This window comes from Sarcophilus harrisii, chromosome 4 (genome assembly GCF_902635505.1).
Source record: "Sarcophilus harrisii chromosome 4, mSarHar1.11, whole genome shotgun sequence".
Lineage (NCBI taxonomy): Eukaryota > Metazoa > Chordata > Mammalia > Dasyuromorphia > Dasyuridae > Sarcophilus > Sarcophilus harrisii.
The window spans coordinates 93346722-93365361 of record NC_045429.1 but is presented as its reverse complement, the minus strand read 5'-3'; the positions used below and the strand labels follow the sequence as shown (position 1 = coordinate 93365361).

General features: G+C 33.6%; 1 protein-coding gene across 1 annotated transcript in view; it reads left to right on the top strand.

Moving 5' to 3' along the window:
• Positions 1-211: 211 nt before the first annotated feature.
• Positions 212-18640, top strand: part of KIF14 (kinesin family member 14) — a 59368-nt gene continuing 40939 nt past the window's right edge. Inside the window, exons 1-11 of the mRNA XM_023501858.2 lie at positions 212-363; positions 1829-1920; positions 3232-4422; positions 6821-7075; positions 7425-7512; positions 12247-12345; positions 13637-13689; positions 14763-14793; positions 15388-15495; positions 15918-16034; positions 16324-16439. Of these exons, the coding sequence (XP_023357626.1) occupies positions 3335-4422; positions 6821-7075; positions 7425-7512; positions 12247-12345; positions 13637-13689; positions 14763-14793; positions 15388-15495; positions 15918-16034; positions 16324-16439 (1955 nt within the window). The 5' untranslated portion in view covers positions 212-363; positions 1829-1920; positions 3232-3334. The remainder of the gene's footprint in view (positions 364-1828; positions 1921-3231; positions 4423-6820; positions 7076-7424; positions 7513-12246; positions 12346-13636; positions 13690-14762; positions 14794-15387; positions 15496-15917; positions 16035-16323; positions 16440-18640) is intronic.

Below are 18640 nucleotides of genomic sequence, written 5' to 3'. Positions count from 1 at the left end.
GGCACTGGGACTGCTCCTAGCCCCTTCTTCCTCCCCAGTGAGCGAGGCTTGCGGAGGAAGCGCTGGAGGAAAAAAGGGGCAGTCCCAGCGCGGTCAGGGCACGGGGATGGGGAAAGGGCCACTCTGCGCTCTAGCCCGCCCCCTAGCGCCCAGAAACCTCTATTCCGGAAGCCCCGGGGAGGGGGGCGGGGAGGAGCGGACACTCGGACACCGGAGAGCAAACCCAAACAAACTCAAGTTTCTTCCGTGAAGGGGCGGGACGAAGCGAAGACGCGGCGTCTGACTTGCTCTTCTGACAGCCAATCAGGAGGCTGGGTGCTCATTCAAACCTGGCCCGGCGCGAGGGCGCGGCTGGAGGTGGAGGTAAGTGCCGCCGCCGCTGCTGCTGCTGCTGCTGCGCCGGGGAGCTCGGCAGGCAGTCCGGGGTTAGGAGTGAGGGAGAAGGGGCCGCCGGGTGAGAGAGAGAGAGAGAGAGGGAGGCCGGAGGCGAAGCGAGGAAAAGAGCTGGGGCTGGGCTGAGGGTGAAGGGACCGAAGCGCGGCCTGTCACAGCGGCGGGGCATCTGGCGCGTGGGTAATTTACCCATCAGGCCCTGCGGGGACTGGCCCCCTGGGGGAGCGAAGCTGGAAGGGAGCCGCGTTCACAGGTGGCTTCTGTCTTCCTGCCCCGCGCACTGGGTAGTGCCTTACTCTCCCCTAATAATCGTACTGGCAGCCACGTCCCAGAAACAGCGAGGTCTAACGTGGAAGTTTGCTCAGTCGGTTCAGAAGATGATGATAACCCTGACAAGTCGGCCTCTGCCTCAGTTTCTTCATCTGTAAAAGGGGCCACCCTGCGTCTCTTCTTACCTAGTCTTAAACCCCTAAATGGGTATTGCCTCAGGCGACTAAGCTTTAACCTAGCTAAAAAAGGCCAAGGTGTCCCACGGCATCTCCGCAGGCTGTCTCCAGTCGTCCTGGTCTACGTTTGGCCACTGACTCGGGTGGCTTCCGAGGAAAAAGTGAGGGTGGTGACTCCTCACAGCCCTTTCTCCCATAAATCCAGTTAACTTTTTTTTTTTTTTCTTTACTAAGGTTTTTTATTTGTAATATAGCACAGTCTGCTAATGTCCAAAATGGTCCCCTCCGTTACCCTCTAAGGAAATAATTGTCTTCAATTCTTCAGAAAGTATGTCCATATTCCATGTCTCTGCCATTTTCATGGTAAAATCCAGTTAACTTGGCGCGCCATCGCACCACCTCCCTGATGTCATGCTCCTCTTCAAGAAAGAACAAACTACAACTGAAGATCTACTTGACATGTTGAGGATCTTTCTCTAAATCTTGTGATATTATTTAAACATCACTGTCTTTCATAGACTTTGTCTGTTTTCCCTTGTTAATACTACCCGACTAGCTCACCTTTTCTAGTTGAACATTCCTCTGATGCTTTTTTTATTTTATTTCTTGTGTGCAATTCATCTTTAGTAATGTCTTATTCTATGCCCATTATGCATATCTCTGTTGCCTTTTATATGGCCTTAATTTTGATTCTTTGGAACAATACACTTTTTGTTCAAAATCACGATAGCCTTGGTTTATCTTTGCAAAATAACTCATCATTTACTGCTCTTACCCAAAAACAGCAGACTTAAGCAACATATGAAGTCAGAGATGCCAGAGTCTGAAAGTGATAATCCATTATATTCTATAATTCATAGTTATATAGCAGCACTGAAAGTATTATAATGTTAAAAGATGGGTTTTCGTTTCAGAGAAAAGCTTAGTGTCGTTGTAATCTCTGCACAACTTCTTAAAAAAATCTCTCGTTTTCTTCTGTTTAATTTCAGGTTCAGTTCATTGTCTATACTGCTTATTGAAGGTATATATATACAAATGGACTGGTTATCCGTTTAATTATATATCATCATCTGAATAACAGGTATGCTTCAGACTTTTTTCTTTTTTTTCTTGTGTAGATAGGCTGAAAACTCAAGTGATTATGAATCTCATTTAGAAGACTGCAGTGTTCTTGGGCTCAATGACATTAGCACAAACAGGAACACATACATAGATATGTATACATATACACACACACACACATGTATAAACATATCTACAAATGGGAACATTGTAGTACATCATCATTTATAGGTAATCTTTATTCCCTTTGGACTTTTTACTGAATATTCTTTCTGCTTCCTTTTACTGAAAATTTTTTTCTTTGTTTTATGCCTGTATTGATACGATAAAAGAATTTTCAAAAATTTTTTTGTTGTGTCTTTTAAGAAATCTTGTGTGATTTATTTTTATTTGATAGCCTTTTATTTACAGGATATATGCATGGGTAACTTTACAGCATTAACAATTGCCAAACCTCTTGTTCCAATTTTTCACCTCTTACCCCCCACCCCCTCTCCCAGATTCTTGTGTGATTTAAATATGCAGGAGAGATGCCTTTTTAAAGAGGATCTTTTTTTTTTTTTTTTTTTTTAATTTAATAGCCTTTTATTTACAGGTTATATGTATGGGTAACTTTACAGCATTGACAATTGCCAAACCTCTTGTTCCAATTTTTCCCCTCTTACCCCCCCATCCCTTCCCCCAGATGGCAGGATGACCAGTAGATGTTAAATATATTAAAATATAAATTAGATAAACAATTAGAATTCATGACCAAACCGTTATTTTGCTGTACAAATAGAATCAGATTCTGAAATATTGTACAATTAGCTTGTGAAGGAAATCAAAAATGCAGGTAGGCAAAAATATAGGGATTGGGAATTCAGTGCAATGGTTTTTAGTCATCTCCCAGAGTTCTTTCACTGGGCGTAGCTGGTTCAGTTCATTACTGCTCCACTGGAAATGATTTGGTTGATCTCATTGCTGAGTTTGGCCAGGTCCATCAGAACTGGTCATCATCTAGTATTATTGTTGAAGTATATAATGATCTTAAAGAGGATCTTTAAGGTTGTATTTTGTCCTACCAAATCAAGAGTTTGTCCAAAGTCAGTAAACAATAACCAGAGTGGGATCTTGTATTTGTCAATACCTTCAGTTGTTTGTATTACAGTAAAGATGTGATTATCTGTAGGATATTATTTGCTGAAGCCTACCTATTTCTTTCTCATTTAAGTAGCACCTTACTAATATGCTTAGTAGGATTTCCATAAAAGTGTAGGATTCTTAATATACTAAAATGTTTTTTAAGTTTGTCTGAAATCTAATTTTTTTCCTTCTTTGAATCTGACAGATTTTTTTAAAATGTCTTCAAGAAAAGACCAGAAATCATAAACATTCTCAAAGAGTTAAATTCCTCAGCTTGAGTCCTTTTTAAAAGACTATTTGTTATTAATATGTCAATGTACAATACAACTTTTATACAAAATCGCAATGATGCCTTTGGTTTATCTTCACAAAATAAATCATCACTTACTGCCCTTAACCAAAGCAGCAGACTTAAGCAACATATGAAATCAGAGATTCCAGAGTGTGAAAATGATGATTCGTTGTCAAAATCTCTGAATAAAATCAAAGAAGTAAATAGGACTTATGTTATTTCAGCCTGTAAAAAAGTACCAGAAGTATCTCTCACACCTAACTTGGAAGGCAAGTTGGCACTCCAAAGAAGAACTAGAAAAATTCAAGAACAACCTTTGCTTGGTAGTCAGCTACAGGAAGAAACAACAGGAAAACTTACATTGCAGCGTCGGATAACAACAGACACTTTGGAAAAGTGTAAGACAAATAAAAATGTGCCAAATGGAGTCTACAATGAGAAATCTGGTTTGCAACAGAGCAATAAAAGTGTAAAGACAGCAAACACTGATAAACTCTCTTTAGGTAAATCTGTTTCATCTGTAGTTGAAGATATAAAACAAAAAAACCCACCTATTGATGAAAAAAACAATGAAAAATTTTCAATTCCCAGGGCAGAAAATGGCAACCTTTTACATGATAGGTCTTCTGTTTTTCAAGCAGTTGAGCCCCAAAGTCAGAATGAAGTTAGTAGATTAGGACACTCAGCAGGAATGAAGCCTATGCAGAACTCATCTGATGTAAAGATAACTACAACAGGAAATTTAAGTCATAGAAGTGTTGGAAAGGAAACAACGAAAAATTTAAATAATAAATTTGGAAGTATGGAAAAACCAAGAACACCCAGACAGTGGATTATGGAAGAAAGCAAATTTACACCAAAAAGTAGTATTCCACAGGGCAGAGTCACAGCTTTGTCAATTCCGAAAAATAGGACATGTCTTCAGATTGTGCAAAAACAAAAAAGCACACCTAGTTCTTTCCTTGAAAATAAAAGGGAAAGATCACAAGAAAATACTTTATTGAGAGAAGAAACTACTCAGAACACATATAGACAATCAAATCTTTTGAAGGTGGAGAATAGTCAAGTGATAGTGGCTGTACGAGTAAGACCTTTCAGCAGCAGGTATGTATGCACTTTTGACATGAAAATCCAAAATGATTATAACAAATGAATTTATATTTCATCTACTTTTGACAAGTAAAAATAAAAACTTATTTTAAAAGCAATTTAATTTAACAGTACTTCCTTTAAAACAGTTCTTTGGGGTAGAAGTGGAATTATGGTTCCTATTTTACAGATGTGGAAACTCAGGCACTGAGTGATAGAATGACTTCCCTTGGTTACTCAACTAGTGACTGAGTAATAGACACTGAAATTCAAAGTCCTTCTGGTTCTTAGATCTATTTATGTTTGTCTTGGATACTAAAGTATTTCTGGCAAGCAAAAAGAGCCTTTTTTTTTTTCATGTACAGAGCTGTATGAACAAAATTGTAGAAATGGAAAAGAGTAGGGCATATTTGGGAGATGAGAATAATCTAATTTGACTACAATGTAGTGTTCATGGAGGAGAGTAGGATCACAAGGTCTTAGCCCTACAGCTGGCAGAAGGGATCTCAGGGCCTTTGGATTCAATGGCTTCATTTTACATATAAGAAAACTGAGGTTGACAAAGTTTAATGACTTGCTCAGGTTCATTGAGCTAGTGATTGCAAGTTATTCTGATTAGAGTAGAACCAGACTTTAAAGGGCCTTGAAAGCCAGGAATGTAAGTTAGGGAATCAAGGAGTTACATGGCTATTATTCCTTTCCCTTTTCAATTTTCATATTCTTATTTACATAGTACCCTATGCATGTCTATTGAATATTCTTTGTCTTTTGAATTCCTCCACATTCTTTAAAATCTAATTAAAATTATTATCTATGTGAATTATTCTACAGTTTCGTGACTTCTAGCTCTGTTCAACAACATATGAGTAAAAAGAGAGGTAGAGTATTTTTCCAGTTCTTCCAGTCATTCAACAAATTTATTAAGCCCCTTTTGTAAACAGAGCATTGCTTTAAACAATGGGTGTGATACAAAGTCTATGTACAACATCCTTTTACTCATGAACCAACTCTATTAGGCAATAATATGAATAACTGTAACAGACACTGTTACTAAGAAGTGCAGAAATAAGTACTTTTTAAAGTCTTTGGCAAAGGATGCCTTGTTTAGGAATAGACCAGCGGACCAAAAGTCAGCAAGAACTGAATTAGAGTCTGACAAGACTCTTTGTGACAAGTTACTTAACTGTTGTGTTTCAGTTTCCTCAACTATAAAATGGACATAACATTTATTTTCCAAGGTGGTTGTAAATGTTAAAAGGAGATTATTTTTGTAAAGTATATAGTGTTTGGCACTTAGGATACTTGATATAAAAGGCTTGTTTCCTTCTTTTCTTGTTTCCTCTAGGATTAAATATAAACATCTTTTAAACTCATTTTAAGGCTCTTCACGATTTCACAAGGCCTTTCTGCTCTTTTTACACATTACTTCAGTCTATGTTCTATATGGATCAACAATACTGGCCTTTCTGCTACTGTGCTTTTATTTTTTATTTCTTGTCTTTGTGTATTGCCTTGACACTTTACTGTGCCAAGAGTGCTGTGCTTCCTTCCTTCTACTTCATGTATTCTCTAATTTACAACTTTGCTCAAGTATCATCTTGATCAGATCTTATTCCCCACATATTTCAACCTTTGCTTCCTCTGCCTGTTTTGCATACATCTTATATTCCTGTGTATTTACATATTGTCTACCATTTCAACACAGGCTTCTTGGGCCAGTACTTTTGTACTTTTGCCTTTGTGTCCTCAGCACTTCACTTAGTGCTCGGCATATATAGAGAGTTAATAAATATTAAAATGCATTTTAATAGGACAGGAGAAAAAATTGTTAATAAACAGTAATGAAGGAATTTAAGGCCTTGGGGTAAATATTGGTAAAATTGGAAAAAATACATTATTTAAGTGTTTGTTTTTGATACTAGAGGATGATATGTGTTTAAATAGATTATATTTGATAAAATATCCATGAGTTTTTAAGAATTAAAATTTACATATATGTACACACAAACAGTACTATCATTTTACACTATAGCATTTATCATAGATAGGAATTCAATATATAATAGGTCCATACTGAACTTCACTCTAAAGTTGTTAGTTATTAAAATACCAAAAGGACTTTATACAGTGAGATTTCCATATAGATACTTGTTATTCAAGCTATATTGTAAATGATGGAAGATAACTTTTTTTTCCTTACTGAAAAGAAGGAAGAATTAGACTTAAGGTTGTGAATAGGAAAACATTTTCATGTGTTTCCCCCCCATATAAAAATCAGTTATATTTTCAAAAGTAGAATATCCTATGAAAGATAATCATGTTTAAAATAATTGTAAGATCTTGATTTTATACTGGGCAAAAAAGAAGAAACACATTAATTATCATTTTTTTTCTTTTTTATTTCTTTTTAAAGAGAGAAAACTGATAACGCATCTCAGGTGGTTTTCATGAATGGCCAAGAGACAACCGTACAACATCCCGACATGAAACAGAACTATAATTTTGTTTATGACTTTTCATTCTGGTCTTTTGACAAATGTCATCCTAACTATGCAAGCCAGAGTACAGTATATGAGACATTAGCAGTGCCACTTCTGGAAAGAGCCTTTGAAGGATATAACACTTGTCTCTTTGCTTATGGACAGACCGGCTCTGGAAAATCATATACGTAAGTTTTATTGTATGTGTAGCTATCCAGACATTTATTAAACTTTTAAGTTACATATTTATTATAGTAAGGACAAACTTATGGCAGTAATGCCACAGGGTTAGGGCACATGTTGGGAATGAGGAGTACTTTGTCATCACTTATCTTTTATCTTACTAGAGAATTTTTAACACTTATATTAGAATAAATTCCTATTGGACATTCAGTTTTTCTTCTAGTGGCTTCTGTTTTAACGATATAGTCAGGATAATATGATATATGATTTTAATTTACCATGGCCAAAGAAACTAGAAAATGTTGTTGCTTTTTAAAGGTATAGTCTTTCCTTAATATAATGTTTTCTTTCTAGGATGATGGGATTTGGGGAAGAACTGGGAATAATTCCCAGATTTTGTGAGGATCTCTTTTCTCAAATAGCCAAAAAAGAAACACAAGAGGTATGCCTGGAATATTTGTGTGTTGTATGCTTATTCTAGAAAGCTTGTCAATTAAAACAAGTAGTAGTAGGAAATAAAGTATTATAAGGAGACATGATCATGATAATGCTTTCTTCTCTGTTCTCTTTCTAACTTCTCTGGTATTGGTGATATATATGATGATTAGGACTTGTAGTTACTCTAAGCTACTGTGTATGTTCACTGTAGCTGGGAAGAGAAAGAAGGGAACAAGCATTTATATAGGTACCTACTATGTACCAGGAACTATGTTAAATACTTTTTTGCAAATATCTCATTTGATTTTCACAACAACCCTATGAAATAGATGCTGTATTAGCCCTATTTTACAAATGAGTTAACTGAGGCAAATAGAACCTGCCCAGGGTAATTACCTAGTAAATGTCTGAGGCTAGACTTAAATTTAGGATTTCCTTACTGCAAATCCACTGAATCACCTACCTGCTTCATGGGAGTTAGAGAGATGACTAAAGATCATATTCTCTGTCTATTGTAACAAAAAACAAATATTTTTGAGACATCTATCATTACCTAAACCTATATAAAGTAATATAGGTCCCCTTACATGCTCTCTAAACCTCAAAGGTCTGTCTGCAATTTGAATAAGCTACTAAAAATGATATTGAGACTTATTTTGGTACCTAGATCAGTGGTATCAAATTCAAATAGAAATGGACCCCTATGGGTTGCATTTTTGACTAAGAAAACAACAAATTAACATCTATTTTTATTGTTTTAATTTTTTTTAAACATATTTCTGTTACATTTTGATTAGACTTGGGCTGCACTCAAGAATTTTGAGATTGAGTTTGACATTTCTGGGTTAGGTGTTTGATCTTTCAAATATAAGGCCTTGAGAATCAGAGAAAATAACTTAGTCAATGGCATTATGTATAATTACTCTTTATTTTCAATTTATAGTTATATAATGCACAATCATTTTGTGAGGAGAATCCCATTTTATAGGAAAGGTTCTTTATATACAAAAGAAGAAAAAATGTACATTCTCCTAGTATCTCTCATACCATAATTACATTAGGTTCTTCCAGATGAATTACCAAGTCTCTTAGAAGATATCTGGAAATTTGCATCTCTGCCAGCTGTATTTATCCAGACAGGACTGCTACTGCTAATTGCTTGCTGACTGTCTTCTAGTTTTCTAGGCAAAAGCCATATCCTTAGTGATGGGATTCACACCCAGTTGCCTCAAGTTGTTAATATATATTACCCCATAAATGTGATGGAGCAAAACTCTTTGTTTGCATACATTTGGGGAATTTAGTTTGAATCAAACAAAGAGAGTAAATGGCATTTGTATAGACCTTACTCATCAATGATAGCTTTCTTTTCCAGTCAAGTTGTCATTAAGTAGAAGCATAATTTTGTGCAAGAATCACATATTTCTCATATGTTCTAGTTTCTTAAAACTCAGAAATATTTACTTGAGAACTCCATCTTTCTTTCTGCTGCTTATATGCATAATGTTAGTACCTTTTAATAAAAAACTGTTAGGAAACTTGCTGCTTGGAAATCAAATTAACTTACCTATTCATCTCTTTCTTGTAGATAGATATATAATAGATATATACACACAAATCTCTCTCTTTTCTTCTCTTTCTGTTTCTTTTACTCTGTTTATATAGTGTGTGTAGGTATGTGTGGATAATATATTGTACCAGATACCTGAAACATTTGAGCAGCTAAGTGGTGCAGTGGATAGAGCACAGGGTCTAGAATAAGGAGGATTTTAGTTTAAGTATGGCTTCAGATACTTACTAGCTGTGTGACCCTGGACAAGCTACTTTGCCTTGTTTGCCTCAGTTTCCTTATCTAAAAAAGGGAGCTGGAGAAGGAAGTGGCAAACTACTTCAGTATTGTTGCCAAGGAAAACACAGAGATCAAACAACAATAAAGTGAAACACTTATTAATCATTTAATCATATAACAGACATTGTGTTAACTCCTGGCGATACAAAGACTAAAGACTATAATAAAAAATACCTGTCTTTAGGAAGCTTACATTCTATAGGAAGAAAGAGTGTGTATGTGTATATATATATATATATATATACAAAATGAAAACAATGTCATTTGGTAAGGAGACTGTAGCTATTGGGGTAGGGTATTAAGAAAGACCTCATGTAGGAGGGAGATTTTGATGGAAACCGAGTTTTAATGGAAACTAGAAATTTTTAGAAGCAGAACAGAATAGGGCAGTATGTTCTAGTATATTCTGCATGGGGAGGGGAGGGCTTATTAAATAATAAAAAAATGGAAATAGAGTGTCATGTGTAAAGACAGAAAGGAGGCCCCTTTAATTGGATTTATGAATAGATAAACAATCCAACTAGTTTTTAAAAAATTACCATATTGCTGTTTTCTTTGTAGGTTCAATATAGACATATTGTGCTTTAGTCTTATTTTTTTTTATTAATCTAATAACCGAATCCAGTAGTCTTTTCTCAATTTTAGTGCCATGATTGATCTGCAATATTTAACACTTGCCTAGTTTCCTATCTTTTTTTTCCTGGTTCTTCTCTTACTACTTTGGCCATTTCTGGTATCTTAGGATGCTTTCCAATTTTTTTCCTGACTCAGTGCACATTCTTTTGCTCCTAGGTCCAGACATTTTGCAAGGGTTAGTCTTTGACTCTTTTCACATTATAGATCCTCACTCAAAAAACTAATATATTATTTTTAAAGATAAGTTTTTGTTAATATTTTGTTTCTTATATATATTCCCCCTGTCATCCTAGCTCCACCCCAGACATCTCATATGACAAATAGTACGTTTTGGAGAAGAAAAAAAGAAAGCCAGTACAGCTGATTGATTCATTTTAAAAATTAAAAAGTGTGTAATGTGTAAAACCTGTGAACTCCACCCTCCAGGGAAGAATTTGAGGGTATCTTCTCACATTTTTTCATTCAAGTCCCACTTGATCTTTATAATTTTGTTACATTTACTTTTGATTTTTTGATATTTCATCTTTCTTTCCATTTACAGTGTTATAATTACTATGTAAAAAAACCCTAATAGATTCTCAACATTTTAACCATTACAGTTATGTGGATGACTGACAAATCTATGCTTTTACTTCTGCCTTCCCTCCCAATCCATATTGTCATTCATTGATTGGCTATTTCTATTCTACTGGATTATTCTGTCATCAAAAGAAGATCTTAAATTTGATATTCCCACTCCCTTTTTAAAAAAAAAAAAAAAAAATTTAATTTCCTGTCCTAATTTCTCTATTGGTGTCATTTATTCTTCCACATACTCAAGTTTATCTTTTACTCTTTCATTTAAAGAGTTACTAGGCTGGAAGTCTTTCCTTGAAATGTCTTTTAAAATGATTTTCTTATCATTTAGTTCAATTGTTGCCAACCAAGACCAGACCTTCACTGTCTCCTGTCTTTAACACTGTAGTTGCTTCCTAACTTATCTTCCTGCCACCAGTTTTTTTCTTAAGTTATCTTGCATTTCATGACCAGTTTTATCTTCCCAAAACTCCATTTCATTTCGTAGATGGATACTAGTAGGAATATTATCTATTGAAGTTTTGATCACAATTGATCACAAATAGCAGTAGGTACTATCTCCCATTCTTCTCCTCCTGTCTTGCCTTCTAGTTGTTTTTAATGATTTTTTTCTTATGTGTTTGCATAATGAATATTAATTTGTATCCATCTTTGGGCATAGGAACCACCCCTTCCAGGAAGCCCTCAAATTCGTTTTTACACACCCTCCTTCTGCCCCTTTTTTTACAGAGTATTTTGTCTTTTCTTCCACCTCTCTCCTTTATCCCAGTTAGTATTTGTTTGAACCAAACGCCCTATACTATAACTTAAAGTTCCAGCTTCTTTTCAATTAGTAAACACTGCTTAACTGACATGAAAATCTTTTGGATTGGCTTAAGATTTAATTTCTCAGCAAAGATGCATTTTCATTCAGTTAACGTGTGCTCTGATTTTATGATATTGTTCTGACATGCTTCCCACTGACTATATTCCTTTTCACTATCTTATACTCTGCAAATACTAATTCTTGTGCATCTAGGAGGACCAATTCCTAATCTAACAAAATTCTGCTCGAAAATGCTTGAAATTCCATTGTTATCCATGCTATAAATAAATAAATAAATAAATAAATGTATATATATATATATATATATATATAATTTTTTTTTTTTTAAGTCAAATACATTTCTTTTCCATTATTCCCCTTCTTTCAGCAAGGCTGATCATCTTCCCATCTCACAAATGTTCATCTTCATTGCTGTCCCTATTATTTCCTTTGTGCTGGTTCTTGGGACTGCCTTTTTTAATTGTTCACAGACCCCCAGGATTCAGGTTTCTTCTCTATGAGACTTTCTCAAAACACTCTAGCTAGACTACAATGATATTTTCCTTCTCTTACTGTCTCATGTTCCTTGTTGCCTAGATCTCTTATTTTCTTCCTAAATCATATACTGCCTTGTTTTAACTTATGTTTTATGTCTATTATCTCCCTTTTGCAGTTGACTTTCCTAGCGTCTTATACAATACTCTGCACATTGCTGGTGCTTCTTAAGGAAAAAGGGCTGTATCTTATACTTTGCATTCCCCATAGTATTCTGGATACAATAGATGCATTTTAATAACATGCTAGCCCATGCAAGGAATTTAAGGATCTAGCTTTAAAGGTTTATTGCATTTTACCTTTTCTATTTCTACTAGGTTTCCTATCACCTTGAAATGAGTTTCTTTGAAATCTACAATGAAAAAATTCATGATTTACTTGTGTGTAAAGCTGAAAATGGACAGAAGAAACAACCTGTAAGATTTCAAAGTTCTCTTCTATTCATCTGTTTTAAATTTATGAGATGTGAATACATAGTTTCAGTTTTTGAAGATGCTATACATAAAACAGTGTATATGAGTTACAGTTACAATATTGTTTCTTGAACACTTATTAAACAATAATGCTATTGATTAACAAAAAAATTAAATCACTTGTTAGGATACTTACTTTAATTTTAATTGAGTGCAAGGTGAAAAAAAAAAAAGCCACTGAACTTTCCCCCTTTTATCTAACTAATGTATAATTAAAAAGTATTCTTGGCATAGTTTTAAGAAGGGACATTCCTTTAAAAAGACTATTAACCCACTATCTCATAGATCTCATGTAAAATTCTCTTTTAATATAAGTGCATATTCTCTCTTAGATAAAAATGATGTGATTTAAAAACTGGAAGGGATTACAGAGGACCCTCATTTCACAGCTAAGGAAATTGAATTCCAGAGAGGTTAATATATTTGTCCAGTTATTCTGTGGCATAAAAACAAATTGAATGTGTGTATATAAATAAATGTGTGTCTGTGCACACATATATAATACTTTTTCATTAAGCATTTAATTTTCTTTTTTCTTTGTCTTTTAATTGATACCTTTTGTTGAATTAACATTCATTTCCAAATTCATTTCCATTTATCCTCTAATAAAGAGTAAGAAAGAAAAAGAAAAAAAGTTTAATAAAACTAGCTGATATGTGGACTGCTTCTGATGATGAATGCAAAATGCATACCTATTGTCCCTTTCCTTTTTATCATTTCACTTCTAAACATCATTAATGTGGTTTTTCTTTTCTGTTTTCTTATATTGACAGTAGACAGACTTTAGAATATATCACATTTAAACTATGAATGGGGGAATGACATTATATGTAGTAATATACTGAAGTTACATAAATCCTTTTGTTCCAAAGTTCTTGTTAGTTTTTCTGTTCCTGTGCAAAGTTTTGTGGTAGCTACTGCTAGAAGTTACATCAATGTATTGTTTTTTGCAAATGCATAAATACTTTTGATTAAAATAAAAATTCATTTTTATAAGTTTTCTGAATTTCACATGTTCTAAAAACTGCTAGTGTTTGAGTAATCTTTCTGCTTTGCAAATTGTTAATTTTGAGAATATTTTGCTATTTATTTCTGAGTAAAAAAAAGATAGGTTTTTTTCTTTTACTCTAAAATTCAGAAAGTAGAAAAATGATGCCTTTAAATTATGTTTTGCATTATTTATATGATGTAACTATGTGATTTATATGATAATGCTAATATTAATTTTTACCAGCTCAGAATAAGAGAGCACCCAGTTTCCGGACCCTACGTAGAAGCTCTGTCAGTGTAAGTTTTGAAATGTATTAGGGAAAAATGGGACTGAATATATTTTTATTAGTATTCTAGATGTGTAGATACAACCTTTTAGAGTAAATGTTATTCACCTAATTTAATATATATTTGTTTAATACCTTTATTGTGAATTAGTGTTGAGGAAATGCATTACTAGAAGAAATGCATTACAAAAATTAGGTGGCAAAATTCTTAGCTCTCATGAAACTTAACATTTAATATAGGATTAATATAAGAGGGAAGAATCAAAGATAACATCAGGATTTCTAACATGGAAGAGTTGGCAGAAATAGGACCTGAGAAATAGGTTAACTTATTTGGAATTTGAAATGTTTATACCAAGGACACTAAACTCTTTAAGTTCCTAGCTACTTACCCACATCAAATATCCTAGATCACCATTCCTTTTTCCACCCCACCAACCTTATCTTTCTGCTACTTCTATCTCTTGTAAGCTGTATCCATAGAATCTCCCAACAACAATGATCATATCTTTTTATTTTTTTGTATCCTCCAGAGTCCCTAGCATAGAGATTCCTACAGTTAACTCTCGTTATAACCAATTTTCTTAGCTTTCCTATATTCCTTTTCTAACCTACCATTCCTTTTTCTAAGGAACTTGCGTCAGTGCTGCCAGGAGAGGTGGGAAAAAAGAATCTGAGCTAAAAAAGATGATCCTTGACCCCATAGCCTTTTGTACTGTGCTTCTTTAAGCAGGAGAGCAAAATTACCTTTTAAGAGATTGGAATGATTAACAAACCCAGAATTGTTCTGAAATCAGATAAGCATGTGTGTAGAATTTTAACTTTATATTTAGGGAGTTGGGTATTATGTTAAATGAATATTCATTTTCTTTAAGATTGAGTTATTACTTTATTTCCTGTCAAGTACGAATGATGTATTCCTACCAAATAGGAAATGACATCAAATAAAGACTCTGTGAATTATTTCACTAATGTGTTTAACTATAGCCACAATATATTTGAATTGAATTGTGTTTTATGAAAATAAAAATTAGAATTATTTTTAGTGAGATGTGTTTTTCCTTCTTGTCTTTTAAAAAATAGGAATGTTGTGAGTTCTTATTCTGATGTCCAGGTAAGATATAATGTCTGTTTTACTTTAAAAAAAAAAAATCTGTTTGCAAAGATGACTATTGCTTATAAAGTTGTTACTTCTTAACTACTAATGACATGTACAAAAGGTCAATTTTTGTGTGTGTGAATTGTTTGTTTTGTAGCTAGAAATATATTGTTCCTCTTATAGAAAAATATATCTTTTATATCAAACTAGAATAGAATTTTTTTTTAAAAGGTAGAGTATTATTATCCAATTGAGATTTATTTGAGAGAAAAAAAAGGAAGATTAAATAAAAACTGCGAATTTTGCTAATCACTTCTGCTAATAATTCACTTTTAGAACCTTTAAAGCTTGTAATATACTCTTCACAGCAACTCCCTGAGAAAGATAGTAAATGTACTATTTCCATGAGAGAAGAAGAAACGGACTCTGAAAGATTATGAAACTGGCTTGTAGTCACTTATCTGGGAAGTAAGGGATTCAGATCTAGATCTCCTAATTCTAAAAGTTATAGCCTCTCCATTATGCCATGAGACTGACTTTACCTTTAGTCTGTTATTTTGCTCTCCTTCCTCCTTTTTAAATTTAATTTAATTTTAATTTTTTAATTAGGGTTGGCTTGAATTGGGAAATAAGCAAAGAGCAACTGCTGCTACTGGTATGAATGATAAAAGTTCCCGGTCACATTCGGTTTTTACTTTGGTGATGACCCAAACAAAGGTACTTTTTGATGATTAGTTTGCATATATTTCAGAGGTGAAATGGAAGCTTGAGTTTTTCTGCTATATGATACAGTGAATAACATAAAGAAGACAGTATATGACCAAGCAGATCACTCTGTCAATATAGCTAATAGTTTGTAATGTTTTTTTAAAGCAATAAATTCATTCTTTGATGTTTGTTTTTTCTTTCATTTAGATAGCCCAATTCTATAAGCTCTATACATTTTATAATGTTGTTATGTGAATTTAAAGTATGAATGCTTTATTATGTGATAAAATTGCCACATCACAAAAAATGGGAGTGAATAATTTCAAAAATAAAGCAATTTTCTATGATTATTTTCCTTTTGAAGATTTTTAGCCTAAACATAACTGATTCTGATTTTAGAGCACTGATTTTTCACTATCTTTTTACTACAGACAGAATTTGTGGAAGATGAAGAACATGATCACAGGATCATCAGTCGCATAAATTTAATTGATTTGGCTGGCAGTGAACGTTGTTCAACAACACGGACTAGTGGGGAACGGTTGAAGGTAAGTGTTTTCCATTTTCCATATTAATGAAACTTATAGTAAAGAATGTTATATCTGGAGAAAACCACAAGATTTTCAAATGGCAGTCATCTTAATTTTCAGTTTACAAGAATATACTCCTATGGTATGATGTGAGCTGTGATCTTAAATTGTTTTAAATTATATAACTGCTTTTTCAAAATAATATCTTTGTAGACTCTTGAATCAGAACTGAGTTGGCAGTTAAATAGTAGAAGAGAAATTATTGTGAAATGTCAGTTATGGTTTCTTCTGCTCTTTTTTAATTTAGGAAGGTGTGAGTATTAACAAGTCACTCTTAACTTTGGGAAAGGTTATTTCTGCTCTTTCTGAGCAAGCAAACCGAAAAAGAGTTTTTATTCCTTATCGTGAATCTGTTCTTACATGGTGAGTATATTTTGCAATACAAAATATTATATAAAATAACTCCTTGACTAAGGGGGAAAATAGTGTGTGTATTCACATAATAGCTTTTCATATTCTGTGAGTTATCTTTTAAAATTTTATTTTATTCAGCTGTAAGATAATGTGCACTACTTATATTTATGTGTTATCACAGTGATTATTAATATGTCTATCTTTTAGTTTAGACATACAGTATTTAGACTATTTCCTGAGCACTTGGAATCAGGGCTATTTTTCCATTTTACAGAGATGTGACTTTGCAATTGATGTCTTGTAGTAGAATTACCACTTGGAAGCCTATAGGGAATAACCAGACTTTCATGGATTTTAAAACTTATTGAAAAAGAATAAAATTCATTATACCTTAATAAAAGAAAAAAATGTTTTGCTATTATAGATTTGATTCTCACCAACTTGTTACCAAGGTAAAAATCATAAGAACCCTCAAGGAAGAATAATTAGTCCATCTTAGAATTTGTGATAGTGAGAGGGAGAAAGCCAAGTATATACTTGAAATGGATTCCAAATTTTAAGAGACCATTATTTCAAAGGCTTCAGAAGAAGCACAGTATTCCGTGGGCTAAAATTTTATAGGGTAAATTAGGGCAGGGGGAATGGGATGAAATTCTAAAGACACAAAGATAAGCAATCCTAGTAAAGTGGAAAAGGGAGAAATATCTAAATACTGGGAATTTATCACCAGACCTAATTTTTATAAAGATGGATATGGAAGTTAGAAACAAAGACAAGTAACAAAGACATATTGCCAGTTCTTGTTAGACTGGCATTAGGAGTGCTAGAATGGGATGAAGCTGAGGATGAAAACTATGATAACAAAAACAAGGGATTTTGTTGATTTTTTTTTTCTTTTTACTTTTTTCTTTATTGTGGGAAAAGAGATTCAGAGAAGAGATTGGAATTCATATATAGGGTGAGAGGGATGATATTTTATGATAGATAGAAAGCAGAACCACTCAAATATTTTACTTTTGTTTTCTCTGCCAAGGAAAATGATTAGACTGGAAAAGAATAGAACAAATTGATGTGAAGATGGAATGATGTTAATTAGATAATAATCCAGGTATATAATTTTTGAACTGGAACCAAAAAATAATTCTTAATAGTTAGATGTCAGTATGCTAAGGAATCTCTAATAAAATGCTCCAGGCATTTGTGTTTAGTCTTGGCCTTTCCCTTTTAGCTTTTCTAATCAGAAACATGAATAGACATAGTTCATTGTGTTTGAAGATCACACAAAGCTAAGAAAAATAGCTAATAATAGATGACAGAGTTATTATTTGTTTTTAGAAGATTTTGACTGTTTAGATCAGGGATAGGGAATGCCTAGCCCTGGTAAGGCAACCATGTGATGATGAGTTGAAAGATAGGTATAGCAACTTCCCACTGCTTGAATTCTATAAATTGATAATTTTGTATGGCCTATGAATAATGTTATAAATATCCAAATGGCCTATGGCAGAAAAAAAGGTTCTTCCACCCTTGATCTAGATCAGTGGACTCAATTGGATAATAGAGATAAATGCCTGGGTTTGATAAATCAACTTCACAAGTATAGGATGGAAGAAATATAGCAAAAAAATAAGATAATTTGAAAATTATCTGGATTTTGGTGGGCTGTAACTTCAATATTGTGATTTAATGTTGTTAATCTGGCAACCTTAAATGTTTAGGCAGTCTTAGAATGCATTAAAAAAAAAAAAAAAAACACAGTCTAGAATGTCCAGTGCTATGCTTTTCATGCAAGCAATAGCCTATATTTTAAGATTTCTATTAAAAGTTCAATATTGTTGTTATATGGAAGTAAGACATGGAATTGAACAGTCTTTGCAGAATTAAAAATAAATGTGACATTGAGGGCAGTGAAAAAATACCTGATGAGCATGAGCACTATAATAAATTAAGTAATGAAGAATTCTGAGAAAATAACAGTAAAATGTGTTATCAAGGAGTTTTTTTTTTTAATAAGATAGAGGGCAATGGTGAAAGTGAGAGATGACTAGTATAGTTGGAGTACTCTCTTGGTACTCCTTCAGTGGCCAGAAAAAATGGATTAAGGACCTTCAGTATGTTAGGTGATTTTTCTTTATGATGAACTTATAGGAATATGTAAGCAAGAGGATGGTCAGGAATGGATAGATCACAATCTTTATCATGAAAGGGAA